General features: G+C 40.5%; 1 protein-coding gene across 7 annotated transcripts in view; it reads right to left on the bottom strand.

The window, feature by feature from the left end:
- NEXN (nexilin F-actin binding protein) overlaps nucleotides 1–22,247 on the bottom strand; it is a 73,693-nt gene that overhangs the window by 12,088 nt on the left and 39,358 nt on the right. For 5 of the 7 annotated variants that reach the window (XM_027874068.1, XM_027874065.1, XM_027874072.1 and 2 more), the window contains 5 exons: nucleotides 19,708–19,899; nucleotides 18,110–18,307; nucleotides 9,844–10,065; nucleotides 4,997–5,182; nucleotides 4,345–4,702 (listed from right to left, as the gene is read on the bottom strand). In XM_027874068.1, the coding sequence (XP_027729869.1) occupies nucleotides 4,345–4,702; nucleotides 4,997–5,182; nucleotides 9,844–10,065; nucleotides 18,110–18,307; nucleotides 19,708–19,899 (1,156 nt within the window). Of the gene's footprint in view, nucleotides 1–3,234; nucleotides 4,703–4,996; nucleotides 5,183–9,843; nucleotides 10,066–18,109; nucleotides 18,308–19,707; nucleotides 19,900–22,247 lie in introns of those variants that run through there. The other 2 variants (XM_027874069.1, XM_027874070.1) reach the window with 2 other exon arrangements.

The following is a 22,247-nucleotide window of genomic DNA, read 5'->3' on the forward strand; positions in this document are numbered from 1 at the left end:
CCTCGTCCCGAGTTAGGGAGCTCGTGGCTGCAGAGTGGGCGTGACCCTGTCTGCCAGCGAGAGGGCAGTGGCGGTACCTTGGTGATCAGTCCAGTTGGATTCCCTGTCCTAAGTCACAAGATGGAGGCTGTTGATTTTGATTCGTTTAAGGTTTAAAATCGTTCTTAATTGCAAACAGTGCAATTATTTATACTTCACAGTGCCTTCCCAGACCTTCCACCTTAGGTTCTGCTCCAAAAAGCACCAGGTAAGCACAACCTAAGGAAATCTATAAATAAATATTGCAGTACATTAATGTTGTCCCTGTGAGATCTTTGTGGTTGTGTATTCAAAAGCAATCTGCTGCTGCTTTCCCACGATGCATTCTGTTATTCATGGTTCCATTTCAGTGGAAAAGTCTGTAAGTTGTTTAAACAACCGTTGACATTTCTGGGTAAATGTTTTTTTTTTTGTTTTGTTTTGTTTTGTTTTTTTGTTTCTTTTTAATTTTAAGATGAGTAGATTGCTGCAGTAATTGAATTAATAGCCAAATCATTTTGTTAACTTTTTCCTTGAATATAGCAGATTGTTACAAATAAGAAAGTACAGTTAAATTTTTCAAGGTACAGGAAATATTTGGTCAGAAACTTCAACAGCCTTCACATATGTTTGTAATGATTGACAGGACATTTTCCCTGCCTTCCTAAAGCTAAATATCGATCCCTTTGCTTCTTATTATTAAAGCTTAATAATTCAGTAAAAGGTTATAATGGGTCAGAATTTTAGTATGATTTTAGATTATTTAGTTGCCATAATTATACACTGAGAAAATGATATTTCATTTATATAATACTGGCAGTGTGGTTTTTTTTAATAATAGGCATATATATGCATCATTGAAATGTTAACTGTATAGCAAATATCCTTTCATAATCTGTATAGAAATCAGTAATTTTCTGATCTGTAATACTTTGATGCTGCATTTTAAAAAAATTTTGTTTTGAATGTTTTTTTTTTCATTGTTTTGATTTGGGGTTTTGTTTTTTTCTTTGCCAGTTTAAAATGTTTGTGTGTTTTTATAGATGATTTTTAACTGGTACAAAGTTTGGGGGGGTTTTGTTTTTTGTTTGGGTGGGGTTTTTTGTTTTTGGTTTTTTTTTTTTTTTGTTTCGTTTTGGGTTTTTTTGCTGTTCTTTTTTTTAGTTGAAAGTCAAAAAGCAGCATCGTTTCAGTTTTTGTTTCTTCATTTTCTAAAATGTGCTGATCCTTTTCAAAAGTCCTGCTTCTCTCTCCATTTAAGATACATATTCAAAAGTACTGCCTTCATGTTCACACACAGTGCTGAAGATCTGCGAGTGCCCAACCATAGCTCATAGACAAGGGCCCTGAGGTAGTTAACTGCCCCAGAGAGGAAGGAGCCCTTGGGCTGTAGGCCATTGGCGAGCCGATGAGCATGGACCATAGAAGGGCTCGAGGTAGAAGGTAAAACCTGGGCAAAAACATGTATTCCCAGACAGAATGGATCCACTTTGATTTACTCTTCACTTGCTCATAAATGTTCTGTGAACTGTTGAATTTCTTGAATTATGTAGCTACTGCACCACCTTCTGTTTCCATTTGTTCTTTTTATAAACAGCCAAGGTCAGGTGTGTTAAGTTTTATAATATAAGGATTTCTTTAAAACCTGTGAGTCATCACATTTTGCAGTTTTAGCTTGAAATTTTATAGAACAAAATAGACCTGAATGCTGATAGTTGTGCTCATGGATGATGTATTATAGGGGCATTGTTTCTTGTCTCTTGAGAACTTTTTAAAATTCATGACTATAAGCCTTCACTGCTCTTACCGGCCAGCATTTTTTAACGGTGAAATAAATGGAAAGCAAAAAAGGTGAGCCAGCCCATTTGACTACAGTGGTGGTTAGGAGGTTTGAGGACAGGATGCTTAACCTGGAGTTGAAGTCTTTATAGCACTTACCCAAATGTACAGGGAATCTGCTTATTTTATTTTTCCTCTTGGGTTACTGAGTGTAGTAGTACTATGATATTTCTTTTAGAAATGAGAAAATAAGTAAATTTTATTTTTCAATGAAGTTTATATTTAGAGATTGTAAACATCGTGACGTTATTACCTCAAATAAGGGTTTTTTGATGGTTAAAATGGGAAGGGTCATGGTGGGGAGTGAGTCAGAAAGAACATAGAAAAATATGCAGAAGTCTTGTAGAATCATTGCTAACATTTCATCTCTTTGGCAAGGGTACCAAAAGAAATTGTGTCACCAAGGGAATAATAGTAATGTAGAGTTCTAATAGGTTATTTCATTATTATTTGCTGCCAATTCTCACTTTAATATGCCTTTTTTTTTTTAATACATCCTCCTCAATGAGAACTTCATTGGGGGTGCTTTAAAAAGCACTTGCTTTTGTATTGTTAGTTTGGGTTTTCTTTCCGCACTATAATTGTTCTGGGGGAGGGGGAAGTGGGGGGCTAGGATTTATAAATTAGCTTTCAAAAGGAAATCAGTTTTTAAGATTTTATATTCTTTAGTTATCCCTGTGAAACTCTTATATGTATTTCCGCATATATATATATATATATTTTTCTTATGCATGCTCAATGCATTTTCGTCCTGAGAAAAGTGTTCTCTACAGAAACTACCCGTGTGTTTAAAGAAGATTGGCTTTAAAAGGCTACTGTGATGGGAACAGTGTCTTAGGGAGATGCAGCTTGGACTTGAGGTAAATTGAATGCTTTACAAAATGTGGTTTAGAGCCTGCTATGATGACATTTCTATGTAAGAAGGGTACACCATTACTGGAATTTTGTATCGTTTATGGTTTTCTCAATAAATGTAACTGAATGGACACACTACAGCAGTGTTGGGTCTCTTTTTTCCTCCCTCCCCCCCCCTTTGGACATTTAGTACCATTTAGAGGTACTCTTGTAGATTGTAGAGGATTTGAGAACAAATAACTGAGGATGAGTCCATTAAAGTCTTCACCTTTACCAAGTATTGACTTCATTTGTCATTAAAGGTTTCCTCTTGGAGGGTTTTATTTTAAACTCAAGAATTGCAAACAGGGAGTAAATAATGTCTTCCCTTTAAAAAGGAACTGGTCCTCGAAATGTAAATAAAACTGAGAGCTTCTGTCCCTAGCAAGTTATTAATTACTTGAGAATAACTAGAGAAGTTGTTTTAATACAGAATTTACTTTATTATTATTTTTACATTGGAAAATAAAATTCTATCTATCTTCCAGAAAGTTAAAATAAGAAAAGTTTGAGTAAAGAACGTAAGAGTTAAGATTATTTACAAACTCATTTCAAAAGACCAAATCTAGCCTACAAGTTTAACTTGAGATGTTTGAAATTTGTTCATAAAACTTCCCTTCTTTCCTCATCATTTCCAGAGCTTCTAAGCTTCAGTTTACTTATTTTTGCAGATACCAAGGCTTTTGTTTTGGTTTTTTTTTAATCATATGAAGTTATATGAACTGGTTAGTATGAAATTTCTGAATTTTCAGAAGCTTTTATGGAATTGTGAGCCAATTTAATATAATTTATTTGGGTAAAATCAACTTCTTTAATATTAATACTCAGAAGTCTCAGAACTTTGTGATATGTTGGCAGTAAGTTTTACATTTAGAATTTATAATATGCCCTTTTTTAAAAATTTTTTTACTTTAAAGATTTTTACCAAAATATCTCTCCTGATAAAGGTCCTCAGAAATGATCTGAATTTAATATTGTTGAAGAAAGCTATCAATCAAAATTGGTTCACCTTCAAAGTTTTAAACTATTAGGAAGGCATGGCTGATTGGTTCTAGCTTGGGTGGATAAAGTTAGCCTGTCATCTATATGCTTTTTTCTATCCCTTGAGGCTAACTTATATAGTTTAAATATCCTGTCTCTGAACTTTTCACCCCTCTTTAGCTTCCATTTTGAATAGGCAATATGGCGGCACATCAGTTCACCCTGCTTAAAAATAAGCAAGGCTTTTAGATCAGAAAGGTTCAATGTATACCATTGGATTACATGTTATAGAAACAGGGAAGTTGGAATTCTTAGTGATTACTGATAGATTTTTTTCCCCTAATTTTATTCAGGTTTTCAGGCTTCCATGGTAAGCCTTTAGATCTAGCATGGATGGGCATGATAGCTCCCGGATTCCCGTACTTGGCCCCTCCACAGAAAGAGACGGATGCAGGAGGAAAGTTGAGGAGAAGAAGGAAGGTTCCAGAAAAAGAAAAGCTAATAGTCGTCGGCTAGAAGAGAAGAGAAGACCAGACATTAGTGATTTTTTTGCTAAGAAGCTGGAGCTGAGTAGGTTGGGGGGCGGGGATGGGACCCAGAGTTAGCTCTTACTTTCGATGGTGAGGATGCAGGTGCTGGCCGCAGTACCCCTGCTGTTGGCCGCATGACACATGTACTCCCCTTCATCTTCGGGGAAGGTTTCTGGGAGGTAAAGGCAGTAAGTCTCTCCTCTCTCAATGTACTGATAGTCCTCCCCATCCTGTAACCTCTCTCCTTCAAACCACCACGTGACTTCAGGCTTGGGGTCTCCAGTTACCTTCACGGTGAATCGAACTGGCTCACCATCTACAACGGTCGTGTTTTTTAGAGGCTTCTTGAACCATGGCGCTCCAGACCGAGTTTGTTCTCCATCTTCGAGTGTGGAACCATTCATGGTGCCTCCCTCCTCTTCCTCCTCCTCTTCTTTTTTCTGTGGTAAAAGAAACAGGTGCAGGGTGGACTTGTGTTACTAATACTACTGTATCAAATGGGTGGACCAGAATCAGTGACGTCTGTAAAGCCAGATTAAGTCACTACCCAATGTAGTGAGAGAGAAATGAGCCTAGCACCGTGATACTTATGGCCAAACAATACATCCAGAAGATTCGATGACCCACACACATGCGGTGCATGTTGGTGAGATGCACGGCCCTCATCTTTGAGCCTCAGGGTTCATGCTCAGGTGGGATGACAAGTGAGGATGCAGGAAGTCCATCATACCAACCTTCTGGAGCGCTGCATCGATCTCCTTCTGCTCAAACTGCATGCGTGACAGCTTCTGCTGCTCAATTCTTCTCTGTTCCTCCTCTTCTCTGGCCTTCGCCATCTGTTCAAACCTAGCTTTCATGTTAACTTTGTGAGTGAAGGGGGCCTCACATTTTTGGGCAGGCTTCACATCAACATCGTCTTCCTGGGATTTTATGAAGGATTTTTAAAAATAAGAACAAAGAAGTCAGAATTAGTCTTATTAATTACCCGGGTCATTTCATCTTGCTGCATTACTGTGAAGATGAGGATCCTTCTGTTCTTCAGGAACACAATAGGTCAGTTCTTAATTAAGGACAATCAATTTGCCTACCTTGACTCTGTGGCCTTAGAGGAGATGATGATAATGGGATGTTGCTGTGATCCCAGATCTCTTCCTTACCTAGCAGGAAGTGTCTAAAGTCTAGAAAGCTCATAAGGTGTATGTAGTAATTTACACCCTAAATCTGTTCACAGCCTTGTTGAAGAAACAACTTACACATAACTTTAAGAGTCATGGCCAGGGTATAATAGTAAGTACAATTAAGGGCCTCTTATTCATAGGGTCATAGATTAAGATAATTCATTTTGCCTAGTCCCTTCCCCTTCATTTTATAGAAGAGAAAATGGAGGTCCTCAGACTTTCCAAGGTCATGTGGGGACTGAATGGCAGAGCCAAGATTTAAACCTGTGTGTCTATGTCCTAGTATAAAAATGATTTCCACATAGTACATACCAAAGTCATTTAAAGGACCATACAGTAGGATACTTGTGAAATCTTGGTTTGGTCCAAAGTAAGGGAAAGGGGCACAAGGAATAATGGATAGTGAGTGGAGTTAATGTGGTTCCAGAAGCGCCTAACTGCTAAGTACTTGAGCCTGCAGACAGAACAGTCCTTCCCCTCCAAGGATTGTTGCAGGAGGAGCTCCCTGGACATAGGGATCAAGAAAAGATTCAGGTAGGAAGAAGCACTTCTGATATCCATTCCTGTTTACAGAGGTGACTGCGGGGACTAGTAGTAGCTGGCCAGCAAATCTAGAGTGATTGATGTCCCTCGGTCTGACCCCCAGGAGTGTTTATTCTCAACTCCTGGGTATCACTTCAAGGCAAAGCAGACACAGAGAAAGGTAACAGATGAAAAGCCCTCGTGCTGCATTAGTATTCACAAGTTAAAACACCTTGCTGGAGTCCTCCCTTGTTTGGGGTAGATTGTCTGGAAAATTTATGAAAGTACACGAGTATCCAAAAGGGATTCAAGAACATAGATTGCAGTGGCCACACGTGGATGAGATTTTGGTCTCAAGATTGCCCTCACACCCTCTGTGCTGCATGGAAGTTTTCCTCATTTTCCTGCAGACTCTTGTGCTTCACAATTACTCATTAAATGATTTTTAAATCTGTTTTCTAAGAAGAAAATCCTCCCTGACCTTCCAAGGAAGGCATCTGAATTAAGTGTTACTTCACAATGTTTTATTCCTCCAGTTGGAAGTTCTCTGAATTCTCAAAGTATTCTGTACATTTAGTACTTAACATTTTTCCTGGTATTAAATCATCTCCCATTTCCTGCTCCTTGCTTTCGTCTCTGACAAAGAGATGACCCACACTCTACTTATCCCCTTCATCTCATCCAACCTGTGTCCAGCAGACCACCATGACAACAGCCCCACTCTGTATTCATACACCTCCCTACTGGCTCCTTTGCCATTCTCAACATGCCCAGGTTAATCTTTACTTCACAATACCACTCCTCAAGCGCTTTCCTATATCTCTTAACTTCATGAAAATTGTCTACACTCCTTGTCTCCTTATTTCTCAGCCTCTTCCAATCTAATCTGGCTTCCAGCTTTATCAACTGTACAGAGACCTCTCCCTCCAAAGTTTAACCAGCAGTTTCAACAACTGGATGGCAATTTATCCGTCCCTTCTTAACCTCCTAGCATTGGGCCTCCTAATCTGGTCAGTTTTCATTCTCCTTTACTGGAGCATCAGTTGTCAACTTGTCATTCTTACCTTCATACACATCTCTTTCAATCCACTTGCATAGCTACTACCCTCATGCGGGCCTTTATCACCTAACTCTTGCAAGTATTAGCAGTAATCTTTTCACTGGTCTGGCCTCAAATATCTTCCAATTCCAATCCATCCTCCACTTAGCTGCAAGTAATTTCCTGAAGCACAAGTCTGCCTGTCACGTGCGTGCACATACACATGCCCGATAAGCGCCACTGGGCTCCCTATTACATCTGATATTAAATATAATTGCTGCTTCCTACTTTCCCGATCTTGTTAACTTAATACTCACGCTAAGCTATGCTGGCCACCTTGTTCCTTGAACATAATGTTCTCCTGTCTCTGGTTCCCTCCATTTACTCTGTACCTCATTACTCAAGCTTCCCCATTAGACTGCAAACCCTTTGGAAGCCTGGACTTCATTTTTTCTTTCTTTGTATCTCTAGCCCTTGATACAGTGTCTGGCACATAGTAAGCACTGAATAAATGTTGATTGATTTCCTAGCTAGGTGTATCCTAAGGGCAAGCAGGTATTAATACCTGCTATGTTCTAGGCACCATACTAGGTTCTGGGACTATAAAGAGACAACTACATGCAAACAACTGTGCATAAACGAGGTGTGTACATTATAAATCGGAGGTAACCAACAGAGGGAAGGCATTCCTGGCAATGTTGGAAGAGGTAGCACTTGTTGCTAAAACCAGAGGGTAGTGTCAAGATGGGAATGCGGGACAGCAAATGGAATCTTGGGTGAAGGATCCCAGAGGACTTGTGGGGTCTGGGGAGGAATGAATGTAAGACATAGGAAAAGCAGAAAGGGAGGAAGGATGAGGGCAGGAGTTGGGGATGGCACCAAAGTTGTCCTGGAGCTCAGGAAACAACAGTTACCACTACCTAGATGACTACTCTGTCTGTCCCAGACCTGCTTTTTCTGTCCAGAGCTCTAATCTTGCATTGCTGACTGCCTACTGGGCCACTTCCCATTAGATGTCCCCTAGACATTTCAATGTGTCAAGTCAGACTCCTCTTTCCTTCCAGTCTTCCCAGTTGAAGAGTACCACCATCCTTCCCATCACCTACATTCACAACCTCGGTCGTCCCTGAAGACTCTCTCTCCTCCTCCTACATCCAGTTAACTTGCAAAGTCTCTCCCATTAGTTCACTTTTCCACTCATGGCCAACAGGTTAGTGCCAGGGGCTCCATACATCGCCATTTTGATAACCTCTTCATTGGTCTCTCAGCTTTTAGTCTCACTCCTCCAGGCCTTCCTCCACACAGTTGACAATGTGACTCCCCTGATCATGAAGGTCTGGCTTCCTTTTGCCTCTTGGATCAAATACCAACACCTTTATTTGGCATTAAGAGCCCTTCACAATTTGGCTCCAGTCTACCTTTCTAGACATTATACATAACTTATTTTTATTTACACACAACTTCCTGTCTCCAGTCTGTAGACACTGTCTCCTGTGCCTGGAATGCACTCCTTCCCCACCTCTGCCTCAACAATCCATAACTTGTTTCAAAGTTCAACTCGGGGGGGGGGGGGGGGGGACGGACATCGACATCCATTACTCCCAGTTCTTCCATTGTGTAATGGAAACAACGATGGGATTTAGATTCAAAGGACCTGGGTTTGAGACCCAGATATTTTGCTGACTGTTGGGTGTCTGTTTCCTCTTTTGCAAAATAAGGACTTGGGTCCCTTCAATTTCTAAACATTATGACCCTTTTCCCATATAACAGCCCTTCAAATGCTTGAAGAAAACTACCATATTCCTTTTCTTCCTCTCCTGAGTTTTTTTTCCCCCAGTTCTTTTAATCAGTCTTTTCATAGTATCCTGTTGACTTCATCCATCTGCTTGCCCTTCTCAGATATGCTTGTCAATATCCTTCCTGAGAAACTGCACTTGGTACACTAGATGTAGGGGTTGGGGTACCCTAATCCTAGATGTGGTCTAACTGAGGCAGAGTCAAGCAGGTCTAGAACCTCCCTCAACTTTTAGTAAACAAACATACCTTAAGATCACAAGGCCTTCCTTGGCTTCTAGCTTATTACTATGAAAGTTCAAATCCACTCAATGTTCTAGGTCTTTCAAGTGAGTTGTGATCCTGACATGGGCCCCTCTGACTTTAATTTTTATTCTCAGAGAAACTTTAAGAGCTAAACTAAAATATTTTGCTCACTCTGAAGATGAAAGTAAGGAAAAGCAAAGGGTTTTACTAGCAAGGGAGCCTTAGAAAAAACGTGTCATCTTTCCTTAGCCTCCTGAGGCAGAATTTTGGTGTCTTTGCTTCATAGGAGAAGATTTAGAATGGGAAGGACTCCCATTCTAAATTGAATCCCTGCATTGTACAAAGGAAGAAAATGACAACCATGTTAACTTTCTGGAGGACACCACACATTGTGAATTTGTAGGATGTCAATCATTCAAAAGTATGTAATGGGTGGGAAGGCAGCGGGCAGGAAGGGAAGCATTTATTAAGCACCTACTATGTGCCAGGCACAAACATCTCATTTGATCCTTCCCAACAACCTTTCAAGGTGGGTATTATCATCTCCATTTTACAGTTGAGGAAACTAAGGCAAACAGGTTCAGTAATTTGCCCAGGGTTAATACCTGGCTACTAAATGTAGGGCTGGGTTTGAACTCACATCTTAACTAGCTAGCTATCTGCACAGGTAGCAGGGGGAAGACCTGGGATTTTAACTGACTTCTGCTTGCAAGGCTCTTCTTATTACACTGGGCCCCTCCCCAGAACTTTTCTTGCCTCTTAGTGAAGAGCTTAGGCCAATATGTTCAGCATGAAAACTCACCTCGTGAAAATGCTCTGCTTCTCGCTCTTTGATCTCAAGGTCAATCGCTCTTCTTCTAGCTCGCTCTTCCTCAATCTTCTTCTGTATTTCCTTTTCAGACAGTTGTCCAATTTTTTCAAACTTGCTTTTTAAGTTCTTAGCTTGAATAGAACCACTCCTTTTTAATTTAATTAGTTCTTCATACTCCCTGCTAAGCTCAAAGGTTTCCGTTTCCTCTTCCTCCTTAAAAAATCAAAATCTTATGAGATTGTAAACAATATCACCAAATAAGTTCATATAATAATTATTTTTAACCTACCAAAAAAAATTTAACTTTTCATTTTTTAACCAAAATTGAACACTTTGCTACAAAAGGGCATCCATTAGAAAATAGATTGTTTTCGTACCCATTTTCTATTTTTAAAAAGTTTTATTTTTGCATTGTCTTTTATTCTGTAGCCATTTCCTCTGTAGCCTCACCACTACTACTCCCTTTTAAAAGTCATACCTGAATCAATGAAAGATGAGAATAGCACCTATCTCATAAAATGGTGTGGATCAAAAAGGGATGGATAATATAGAAAGAATCTATACAGGAGGTTATAGAAACATGAGCTGTTACTGCCAAGCATTGGGACTTTGGATGGTGACTGCTTTTTACTCCACTTGAATTGTAGTTTTTACTTTTTTCAAAATTTTTTAAATGCACCTAACATTGATATATTTGAATATATAGTAAAAACATGCATAACATCTAAAGTATACATAAACACTATCTAAGATACACTGATTTTCTGAAAACTAGGATTTTCCCAGTATTAGTAGAGTTGGGAAAAAGAACACTGATTATGCCCATTGATTAGGGCATGGCTAAAAAACCATAGTCCAGACTTCCACTTCCGGGAGTCAAGATGGCAGAGTAAGAAGTAAGTCACTCTTACCCTCCCTTATTAACCTCTGAAAGCCCAGAAAATATCACCCCAGGAAAAACCCTGGAACAGCTGAACCAGAAGAAAGATGAGGTGCAGCAGTCCAGTAGCCCAGGTAGCTTGAGGGATTGACGGAAAAGGCCCTTCTTGCCCTGGGGGCAGGTGAAAAGTATAGAACGGGAGGCATCCCAGCAAGCTAATGGAAAGCCCTACCTCAGCACACCGGGAGGAGATCCTGAAACCCAGATGGTGGAGCAGGCAGACACCAACACCTGGACCCCCGAGTGCCTCAGTGAGGGTGGGGGAACCAGTGGAAACCAGCTTGGAAAACCACCAGGTACCTCGGCATTCTACAGCTATCGACTCTCCCAATGCCTCAGCAAAACTAAGGGAAGCAGCGCTCCAAGGGGCCCCAGGTGGATAAACATCCTGCAACATCCACTGGAAGGAGTTGAAGAAAGCAAAAGGAGGGAAAGGAAAGGCCCCGCTGAGCAGGAAATCTCCAGGAGCCACACTACCCAATCTTCCCCCTAGAGTTCCAGTGTTGCTGATTCCAGCCCAACACCAGGTAAGCTGCCAGAACCCAACAGCCTCCAACTGCCAGCATTGGAGGCACCAGCACACAAAGCCAGTGACCAGGCCCTGGGCTCCCAACACAAGAAGCTTGGGTCAGTACCCTCTGCTCCCCAGCAGGAGAGCCCAATCTCTTTAAAGTCCAGGAAATTATTAGCAAAAAGCAACGTACAATAGATTCTTATTATGGGAAAGAGTGAAGATCAAGGCAGAAATTCTGAAGAGGACAACATTGTCAACAAACCCACATCTGGAACCTCAAAAGGGAATATGAACTGGTCTGAAGCCCAAAAAGCCTTCTTAGAAGAGCTCAAGAAGGATTTTAAAAGCCAAATGAGAGAGGTAGAAGAAAAAACGGGAAAAGAAATGAGAGGTATGCAAGAGAGAGTCAATAGCTTGGAAAAGGAAGGACAAAAATTAACTGTAGAAAACAAGTCCTTAAAAAAATACAGTTGACCAACTGGAAAAAAAGTACACTGAAGAAAACAAGTCCTTAAAAAACACAATTGGCCAACTGGAAAAAAAGTACACTGAAGAAAGTCCCCAAGAAATACAATTGGCCAAATGGGGAAGGAGGTACAAAATCTAATAGAAGAAAACAATTTGTTAAAAATTAGAATTGGGCAAATGGAGAGAGCAAGAATCAGTCAAACAAAAACAAAAGAATGAAAAAATAGATGAAAATGTAAAATACCTCATTGGTAAAACAATTGACCTAGAAAATCGATCCAGGAGAGACAATTAAAAAATTATTGGTCTACCTAAAAACCACGATGAAAAAAAAGAGCCTGGACAGTATCTTTCAGGAAATCATAAAGGAAAACTGCCCTGATGTCCTAGAACCAGAGGGTAAAAGAACCATAGAAAGAATCCACTGATCACCTCCTGAAAGAGATCCCAAATTGAAAACACCAAGGAATAGAGTAGCCAAATTCCAAAATTATCAGGTCAAAGAGAAAATACTGCAAACAGCCAGAAAGAAACAATTTAAATATCATGGAACCACAGTCAGGATTACACAGGACCTTGCAGCTTGTACATTAAAAGACCGTAGTTCATGGAACATGATATTCCATAAGGCAAAGGAGCTTGGATTACAACCAAGGATCAACTACCCAGTGAAAATGAGCATGATGTTTCAGTGGAGGAGATAAATATTCAGTGAAATAGAGGACTTCCAAACCTTCCTGATAAAAAGACCAGAAAATTTGATCTTCAAATACAAGACTTAAGAGAGACATAAAAAGGTAAATGGGACAGAAAGAAACAACATGTTATTAATAAGGGCAAACTGTTTACATCTCTACAAGGGTAGATGACACTTGTAACCCTTGAGAACTGTATTGTTATTACACCATGTTAAAGGGGTATACATAAATGGGGTGGGTATAAGTTGACTTTGGTTAGATGGATCCAAGTAAGTGGATTAATCTGATCTAACTAAGAAAATGTACTGATCAACAAGCCAGAAAAAATGCTAACTAATGGGGGGATGTGTAAATCTGGGAGCAAAAGAACAATTTTTCCTAGGAGTAACTCCTGAGGGGCTTTTATTCTAATTAGGGAAATTTGCAACATTTCAATTATTATAGGTCTTGGCTACATTTGAATGAATTAAGTTGTCATTTAAAGTGATTCTGGTTTTTGGATACATGGGATTATATGTAATACTCAAGCACAATAAGGTGTGCACTAAAGAGATGTCATTGTAATAACACTATTTGGTAGCCTAACTTCATAATGTGTGCTCTTAATTGCACAAATATCTAAGTCGGTAATTTGTCACATTGGAGTTTTGAATGTTTGCTTTCAGTGCTGCCTGTTTCTATGTTTTATAAACCAAAACAGAATTTCCAAAAAATAATGAACGAAACCAAAATAAATATTTCTGCATTAAAAAAAAAAAGGTACTGAGAGAAAAGGAAAGGAGGAAGGCAGACAAGGGTAAATTACATTACAGGAAAAGGCATAAAAACCTATTAAAGCGGAGGGAAAGAGGGGAGGGAGATGAGCCTTACTCTCATCAGATTTGGCTCAAGAAGGAAATAACATAATCAGTTAGGTATTAATATTGATAGATTTAACCCTTCTCAGCAATACAACAATCTAAGACATCTCCAAAGGCCTCATGATGGAAAATGCTATCCACATCCAAAGAAAGAACTATGGAGTTTGAATGCAGATCAAAGCATACTATTTGTTATTTTTTTTTCTTCTGTTGTGTTTTGTTTCCTCTTTGTGGTGGTTCCTCCTATTGGTTCTAATTCTTACTTACAACATCACTAATGCAAAAACATGTTTAATAGGAATGTATATGTATAGCCTATATCATATTGCATGCTGTCTTAGGGAGGGGAAAAAAATTTAAAACTCAAAAGTTTATGGAAGTAATAAATCAAAATAAATAAATTTTTAAAAGTAGAAGAAGGAGGAGGAGGAGGAAGAGGAGAACTGAGATGAACGAGGCCATGGTGGAAGGAGCCTTTAATCTCATGGTGGTTCATATAGATAGTTTCTTGGATAAAGGTTTCATATGTCAAATATATAGAGAACTTTGTTAAATTTATAAAATATAAGTCATTCCCCAATTGATAAATGGTCAAAAGATATGAACAGGCAGTCTTCAGATGAAAAAAATCTAACCTATAAATAGTCATATAAAATATGCTCTAAATTATTATTGATTAGAAAAATGCAAATTAAAGCAATTTTGAGATAGCATCTCATACCTATCAGATTGGCTAACGTGATAGAAGGGGAAAACGACAAATGTTGCAGGGGATGCAAAAAGATTGGGACACTAATACACTGTTGTTGACAAAGTCAATCATTTTGGAAAGCCATCTAGATTTATGCCCAAAGAGTTATAAAACTGTACCTTTTGACCCAGCAATACCACTCTTAGGTTTGTTTCTCAAGATAATCGGGAAAAAAGTCAAAAAACAAACAAACAAAAGAATTTTATCTTTTAAAATATTTATAACAGCTCTCTTTGTTGTGGCAAAGACCTAGAATTTGAGGGGATGCTCATCGGTTGGGGAATGGCTAAACAAGTTGTCCTATGTGATTGTGATGGAATACCACTGTGCTGTAAGGAATGATAAGCAAGTTGATTTTAGAAAAACATGGAAAGACTCTTATGAAATAACAAAGAGAGAAATAAGCAGAACCAAGAGAACATTGGATACAATGGCAGCAATATTGTTTAAAGAACAACTGTGAATGATTAAGCTATTCTAACTATTCTAAATATTCAAATCAACTACAAAGGATCTATGAAGGAAGATTCTAACCACCTCCAGAGAAAGAATGATAAATAGAAGTATGCAGAGTATGGTCGTGTGTGTGTGTGTGTGAGAGAGAGAGAGAGGGAGAGAAATGGTGGCCTTCTCTAGTGCAGGATGTGGAGGGAGACAATTTAGAACTTAAAATATAACAAAAATAAATTAAATTTAAATTTAAAAAGAAAAAAAAAACTGTAGTCCATGAAGTGTACTGGGATCTGACTATACTGTAAGAAATGAACTCGACGGATACCCAAAAGCACAAAGAGATCTCTGAACCGATGCACAGGAAAAGCAGCAGAGCCACGGAAACAAGACACGTGGACAGAACAAGCGCACGCCAAAAATTGAAAGGGAATGAAACAGTTACAAAGATCAAGTGGGACTCACAGGAGGAGAGATAGGAAGACGCTCCCAACCCGCCCTTTTGTGGAAGTGGGAGGTCCACAGAGGTTACACATTGAACATGTTTTCAGATTTTTCCAGTACATCAATCAGTTGGGCTGATTTTTTTCCCTCAAAAATTACTATTTGTTATATGTGATAGCTCTCTGGGAGAGGGAGGGGTACTGGGCATAACTGATGGCATAAAACACAAGACATCAGCAAAAATAGAGAAAAGGAGCATCTATTCCAAAGCCCTCATTTTACAGCGACTTTGGAAACTGAGGTTCCAAGATGGTAAGTGACTTGCCCAAAGTCGAACTTTTGAAGAAACTCATCTACAAAACCCAGTGCTCTTTCCACCACACAGTGGGTCTGGTCATGAATGTACAACTAAACTGGCTTTCAGTAAATCACTTTACCTCCTGGCCCTACATTCCCTAATCAGTAAAAGTTTCTCTAATGTGGTTACCTGTTGCTGGTGCCTCAGACAACTCTATTCGAAAGCCTGCCTCCACCTCTATGGCAATTTTCTTCAAACCCAACATGAAGTTCTCAGGGTAAGGCTAACAAGAAGTAAGACTCTAATTCTTTAGAACTTGTCCTGTTGGGTTAGAACTTGGACATGTTCTACATCCAACTCCGTTGTTTTCTTACGGCACAGAGGCAGCCCTGGATTCTTACCTTTGTTTTACTGAGCTCACAAGCCTTCGAATGTCGTTTTGTGTTGTTTGTTGTATTTCCTGTCCATTACATTCACTCCATACAACTCTGAGGTCACTGCTATTGCACAGGCTTGCCTACCTGTTCCTGATAGGTGACATCCCAGCTCCCATCTCTACACAGCTGCTCTGAAAATGTCTGAATTGTAGTAAGCCTAACTACAAAGACAGCCCAGTTGCTGCCTCCTCCACAAATCCTTTCCTGACTTCACCCCTGCCCCGCCAACACTCTCTCCCGCTTGAAGTTACTGTGTACAATACATTTTGTATTTATTTGTGTGCATATCGCATCCTTGCCCCTTCCTCTTCAATAAAGCATGGACTTCTTGAGAGGAGAAATGGCTTTTTTTGTCTTTATATCACCCACACCTTTCACAGTGTCTTGTGGATTACAGGCATCTAATGTTTCTTGAGTTGACCTGAGCAAAGGCTTAAATGTCACCTTTACTAAATTTGCATATGGCACAAAATGAGAGGGATAGCCCACAGTGGAAGATAGCATCCAAAAAAATCTTGACAGACTAAAATTGAACTTGATGGGTGCAGAAAAAAATCCGCACAGACATCCAACAAATTTGCTACCATAGAGTAGTGTGGGAAGAAAAGCAATCACAGCACACCAAAGCTCACCAAAGATAATCCAAGGGTTAAAAAGAAGAAATACACAAAGTGTAATCAAAAATCAAAAGAATTCAAGGTCTCACCACAAATGTTTATGTGTGTGTATGTATGTATATATGTATATATTTATATGGCTCTGCATGGGCAGACCTTATTCCAAAAGGGATAGGGAAGAAGAAGGTATTGGATGTCAAGGCATATGTAGACGAGGAAATCCAGAAAACAGGAGGAAACAAAAAAGACATTTGGATGAATCTCAGTGGAGGCAGAAAAGGAAGCAATTTTAATCATCAGATCACTTGGGCAAAAAGAAACAAATGAATTTGGGAGAATGAATCAGAAACCAGGCATAGAGAGGCTAATGATACAGGACCAATGGGAAACCAGCTATCTGGAAATCTGCTGGAACTTTATGCCAAAAGTAAAAAAGCTAATTTCTTAAACTGCCTTCACAATAATTTTATCTTTCAAAAATTGGAGGAATAATAATAGTTCATTTATACAGAGTGCCCCAAAAATCTGTCCCCTGATCTTCCCCCAAATACTTCCCACCATGCTTTGGCCCTCCGGTTCCTAGTTTTCCTCATATGAGTATACCTACTTAATCTGCACTGATGCCCTGCCCCACCTCGCCACCCCACCATCATTCTGCTTCTCTATCCTCTTTGCTTTCAAAAAAAAAAAAAGTAGGCTCACTCAGAGCCACATCCCATTTCTGTTACTCATCCCATCAGGTGTTAGTGATTTCTCAAATACTGAATCTGTAACCTCCCAGATGGGGACACCAGTGATAAAAATCATGAACCACCTGTGCCTGCATCATTTGGCTGCATCTGGTCTATATCCTCCCATAAGTTCACCAGGGAAGGTGCACCCACTGTGATGGTGCGCTCACTTTCTCTAGGGGATGCAAATATAGGAACACACACACAGGCCATCCCATCAATGCCTTCTCTCATTTTGCCTCGTCTCTCCTCTAGATGTCTTGTGTTTGCCTTCCTTTGGGTCCCCAGCATTCACAGTGCCTGATATACAGTAAGAACTTAATAAATGCATGTTAGGTGACTGACCACCACAGCCACTTTGCTCTGCCCATCACTGTTCCTTCTTCCAGGAAACCTTCCGTTATCCTCTCCCCCTAGTTCAACCTCAAATTTTTCATAGCACTTTTCTTTGACATTTGCATATTTGTCCCTGTCTTCCCTGTATCCTAGTTATTAGTATACATTCTTATCCCTCTCCATTGCAGTCTAAGCTTATTGAGAGCAGGAATTTTGTCTTCTCTCTCTGTAACCCCAGTATCTTGCACATAAGAATTGTTCAATGACTGAATAAATGAATGAGTCTCTGCTTTTGCCCACCATGTTGACAAGAGAATGCTAAACTAGGCTGGTAGCACTTGAGGAGAGACCTTCCAGGAGCTCTCCCAGCATCCCTATTGATGCTGTTCATCCAGGGCACTTTCCTACCAGTGGTAATTGCTATTGTCATAGCATTTTGAAGTTGCAAGTGCTCGACATTCATGGTGTCATTTGTGCATCAAAAGGTAGATTCAACAGTCATTTTCCACGTGAGGGAATTGAGGCTCAGATGGGTTATGACTCGCTCATGGTCACACAGCAGACGCTGGATGTGTCAGAGAAAGGACTTGAACCCTAGCCTCCTGACTGTAAGGCTGAGCTCTCAACTACAAATCGATGCCTCCCACCTCTGTGACTGATGCCTAGAGGGGACGTATTCTTGTTTCCAAAATGTCTCGATACTAAATGCTTACCTGCCCCATTTCTTGTCTCAGTTGTTCAAATTCCTGTTTTTCCATCTCCAGTTTATGCCTGCGTTCCTCCTCTGTCCGTCTCTTTTCTTCTTCCATTTTTTGTTTCAATAACTCCTCAAAATTAATTTCTAGTTTCCCTGGTATAAGGGATTCTTGTGAGACTGTTTTGTAGATCTCTGGAGAATCACTGTCTAGGACCTGTTGAAAATAATTATTTACTGTTTTTGTAGACCAATCAAAAAGGGGGAAGCTTAATTTTGATGATATACATGCTAAAAATAAAGGCACTGGGACTTTTTGTGGTTGAAAGAGCCCGGGAGTGACTGGAAGCCAGGTCTGAATTCTAGCTATATGACCCAGAATGAGTCAGTTGACATACAGGGTGCCTTTTCTTCCTCATCTCTAAGGTGGATTTAACAATGTTTGCCCTGCCTCCCTTGTAAGTTTACTCAGGACAGGGCAAGATCTCAGAGTTTAAGGTGGAAAGGGCCTAACGTGGGTGGAGGCATTTTGAAAAGGATAAATCCATATTGTGAAAGATCACTGAGAGGCACACATGGTGTTGTGGTGGGAAAGCCAACTTTGGGGCCATTCAAACCACTTCAAGCCCAACTTCTGCCATCTACAAATAAGTCACTTCTGCCACTTCTCCTTATTTGCTCCACCACACCCCAAGAAAGAAACGATTAGAGAAGATGAAGGAGAAACATTTTGTTTCTGAATTCACATTCCTGGGAGCTTTCAGGACAACTGCAGAGAGAAGGTATGTTGAGGACTGCACTGTCCAAATGAGGGGGCACTAGTAAATAAATTTGAATTGTTGGGTTAGAAATAAGGGGCTTTCTTTATATCAGTGATTTTCAAAATTGGGTTTTTCAAAAGAATGTGTCTCTTCTGGACATCTTCAAAAGAGAACTGTCAGAGACACAGGAAAGTTGGACTGTGGATAGCCCTTACAATGCCTTCCAATTCTACAATTTTGTCCCATTAATGTATAGGTCATCAGGACAATATCAACTCCAAGATACATCAACTGGACTCTAACAAGGCTCTGAAGTAGGAGTAGATAGTCTTTGGTTTTTGTTTTATCAAAGGGGTCAGTGATACCAGCCCCTTGGAGCTAACTTTTTCCCATGATTCATAGCTGTTCACTAATTTTGTAGACCACTGTGTTCCAATCCACAGGTCTCTTTGTAAGTTGGTTTCTAAAACCAGATCAGTTTCAAACACTCTTGAATACATTTTTTTTACATGGAAATGTTTGCAGTCCACCTTAAACACACTCACACACACACACATACACACACACACGTACATATACTCTCTCTCACTCACTCACTCACACACACACACACACACACACACACACACACCCCAAAACTTCCTCCTGAACTGAGAAAGTAACAATTGGAGTGTTCACACTCTTTGCCTGAGCTAAGAGGGTCCTCGAACCCTTGGCAAGATCTGTAAGGGGCTGATTTCTGCCTTTGGAATTTTCCTTACTGGACTTCTCTCTGCCTCTTGTCTCTTTCAGTAACTCTGTACATCCCAGGGGTGGGCCCCAAGCCCACCCCTCTCTGGGGATACCCACTGCTCACCATGCTCTTCCTAGCTTCTGCAAAAGCTCTCTTTTCTTCTTCTATTCTCCTCCTGGCTTCTTCTTCAGCTTTCCTCTTCTCTTCTTCTCTTCTTTGCCTTTCTATGTCTTCAAAGCTGAGCTTGAGTTTCCCCGGGCGATGAGACTCTCGAAGAGAATTTTCCATTTCACAGCTGCCCTCCTCTTCATTGACCTGCCCAAGGCAAAGGTCTGTATTTAAAAATAGGGGTCAAATGTAAAGGAACTTAGACCTCAGACATCCTTTAGGAGAACATCCTGGGGGTGACGGGAAAGGTTAGAGGTGGCACAAATTTCTGACCTTTGATTTCAGGAAGGTGGGGAATTCCCAATGTGGAAGCTCTCTCCATTGATGACAACTGACCACTACTTTGCAACTGGCCCTTAGAGAATCACCTGGGGGCACCAAGAAGTTAAAGCCTTGCCTGCGATTATACAACCAGGGTGTGTCAGGGGAGGAAATTAACCCAGACTGATGCCAAAGCCAGTCTCTACTACTTCTCAGAACTTACAAAATCGCTAAATTAGAAATTTTCTGCATGATATAAAATGGTCTCTTTGAAGGTTCCTTCTTTCCCTCCTGCTCACTCCAGGGCAGTTCCCAGAAGCCAGAGCCTCCCTACCATCATGAAGTCCAGAAGCAGGCCTTTGGCATGGCCCCAAGGATCTCTTGCTGAGACTGTCCTCAGAGGACCAGCTGAGAGGTTCGTCTTGAGAAGGTGCAAATGTTTGATGGCAAGACCTCCGAAAGACTGTCTACTCAGGAGAAAAGGGCATTACCAAGGACAAAGTCAATGGGTCCAGAAAGTTAGAGGATTTCCTTTAGAAGCTGGGCCATCAGGAGTGGGTTCAGGGCTTTCCCATAGCTCTCTACTTATATTTTAAATTGATGATCAAAAAGGTCACGGTTGATTTTTCCTCTTTTTTATCATCCCCCTAATTCACTAGCACCTTCCACAGAAAATGAGGGACAATGACACTGTTCTAAGAGGCTAGAAATGCCATGGGAAGTGGCAGTGTAATCACCACTGGGGAGAAAGGGAGTCAGCCTCCTGACTGAGACAGAGAAAGGAGCAAGAAAACTTTTCAAGAAAGGAAGCTAATTAACTGTTGAGATTCTGAGGAGACATCATGAAGAGACTCCCCCACTTCATCTCCTCTCACTCTCCTCACCTTCAACACTGACTTCTGGCTCTATCATTGGACAGAAACTGCTCTCCCCACAGCTACCAAAAATCTCCTACCTGCCAAATCCAGTGGCCTGTCCCCAACCCTCCTCCTTCTGGCCCTGTCTGCTGCCTTTCCTGGCTCTCCTCCCTTTCTGACCACTCTCAGTCTCCTTTGGGGGATCTTCATGCAGGCCATATCCACTAGTTATGGGTGTTCATTAAGCTCTGTCCTGGACCCAGTCCTTTGTCTTGTCTCACTGGGAGATCTCCTCAGCCCCCATGGATTCCACGATCATCTCTAAGCTGATGATTGTCAAATCTACCTCTCCAACCCTATCCTCTCTGCTGATCTCCAATCTCACATCTCCAACTGCCTTTCAGACATCTTGAGCTAGATGACCAGGAGACATCTTACACTCAACATGTCCAACACTGAGCCCCTTATCTTCCTAACTTTCCTATTACTGTGGTGGGCAACCCCATCCCCCACTCACTAGGCTCACAACCTTGGTGCCATCCCCCAGACATCATTGTCTCTCACTTCCAAATCCAGTCTTTTGCCAAGGAATATCAGTTTCCAAGGAATATAACCTTTCCAGTCTTCTTACACCTTACTGCATATAGCTTGCTTATACCTAGTTGTTTGCATGTTCTCTCTCCCATTAGATTGTGACCTTCCAGAGAGAGTACAGACTATTTTTTGGTCCTTTCTTTGTATCCCCAGAACTTAGCACAGTGCCTGGCACACAGTAGGCACTTAATAAGTATTTACTGACTGACTCACTGGCAGAACTGAGAGATCTAAATGGTGCCAGTAGAAATCAGGCTCCTATGTCCAGGGAGGAGTCTTCAGCTGCTAGTTAGTGGTGATTCTGCTGTGACCTTTCTCACAGCTGACACATTGTTGAAATATGTGAATAGGTTTTGCATTATTATAATATTAATAAATTATATAGTCAGGAACACAAAAGTTTGTCTACACTTATGAAACTGAGATCTGATACTAATAGAGGAGCAAAGGCTTATGGGAAAAGATATTTCTTCTGTTTTTATAAACCATGGTGGAGACTCTGAGCATATTGATTCATTAATGAAGGCAATGTTTCATTTTTAGTTACTTGTGAGTAAATATCAGAATGTCTTCCTGGATTGCCTCAGAACCTGGGACACACATAAATAAGGAAACTACTCAAGAGCAGGTAGAGAAAACCTACTACCTTGTTTAAAAAAAAATGGGGAAAAAAGAATGGAAAAGTTACTCCCCTACCTGTATTCCATGGTGGGGGGGGCCAGGGCTGACCATCAACCATACTATAGTATTATGACACAGTCTTAAAGGGCCCAAATCTATACT

The sequence above is a fragment of the Vombatus ursinus genome, unplaced genomic scaffold (assembly GCF_900497805.2).
Source record: "Vombatus ursinus unplaced genomic scaffold, bare-nosed wombat genome assembly UNPS02014804.1, whole genome shotgun sequence".
NCBI classification, from domain to species: domain Eukaryota; kingdom Metazoa; phylum Chordata; class Mammalia; order Diprotodontia; family Vombatidae; genus Vombatus; species Vombatus ursinus.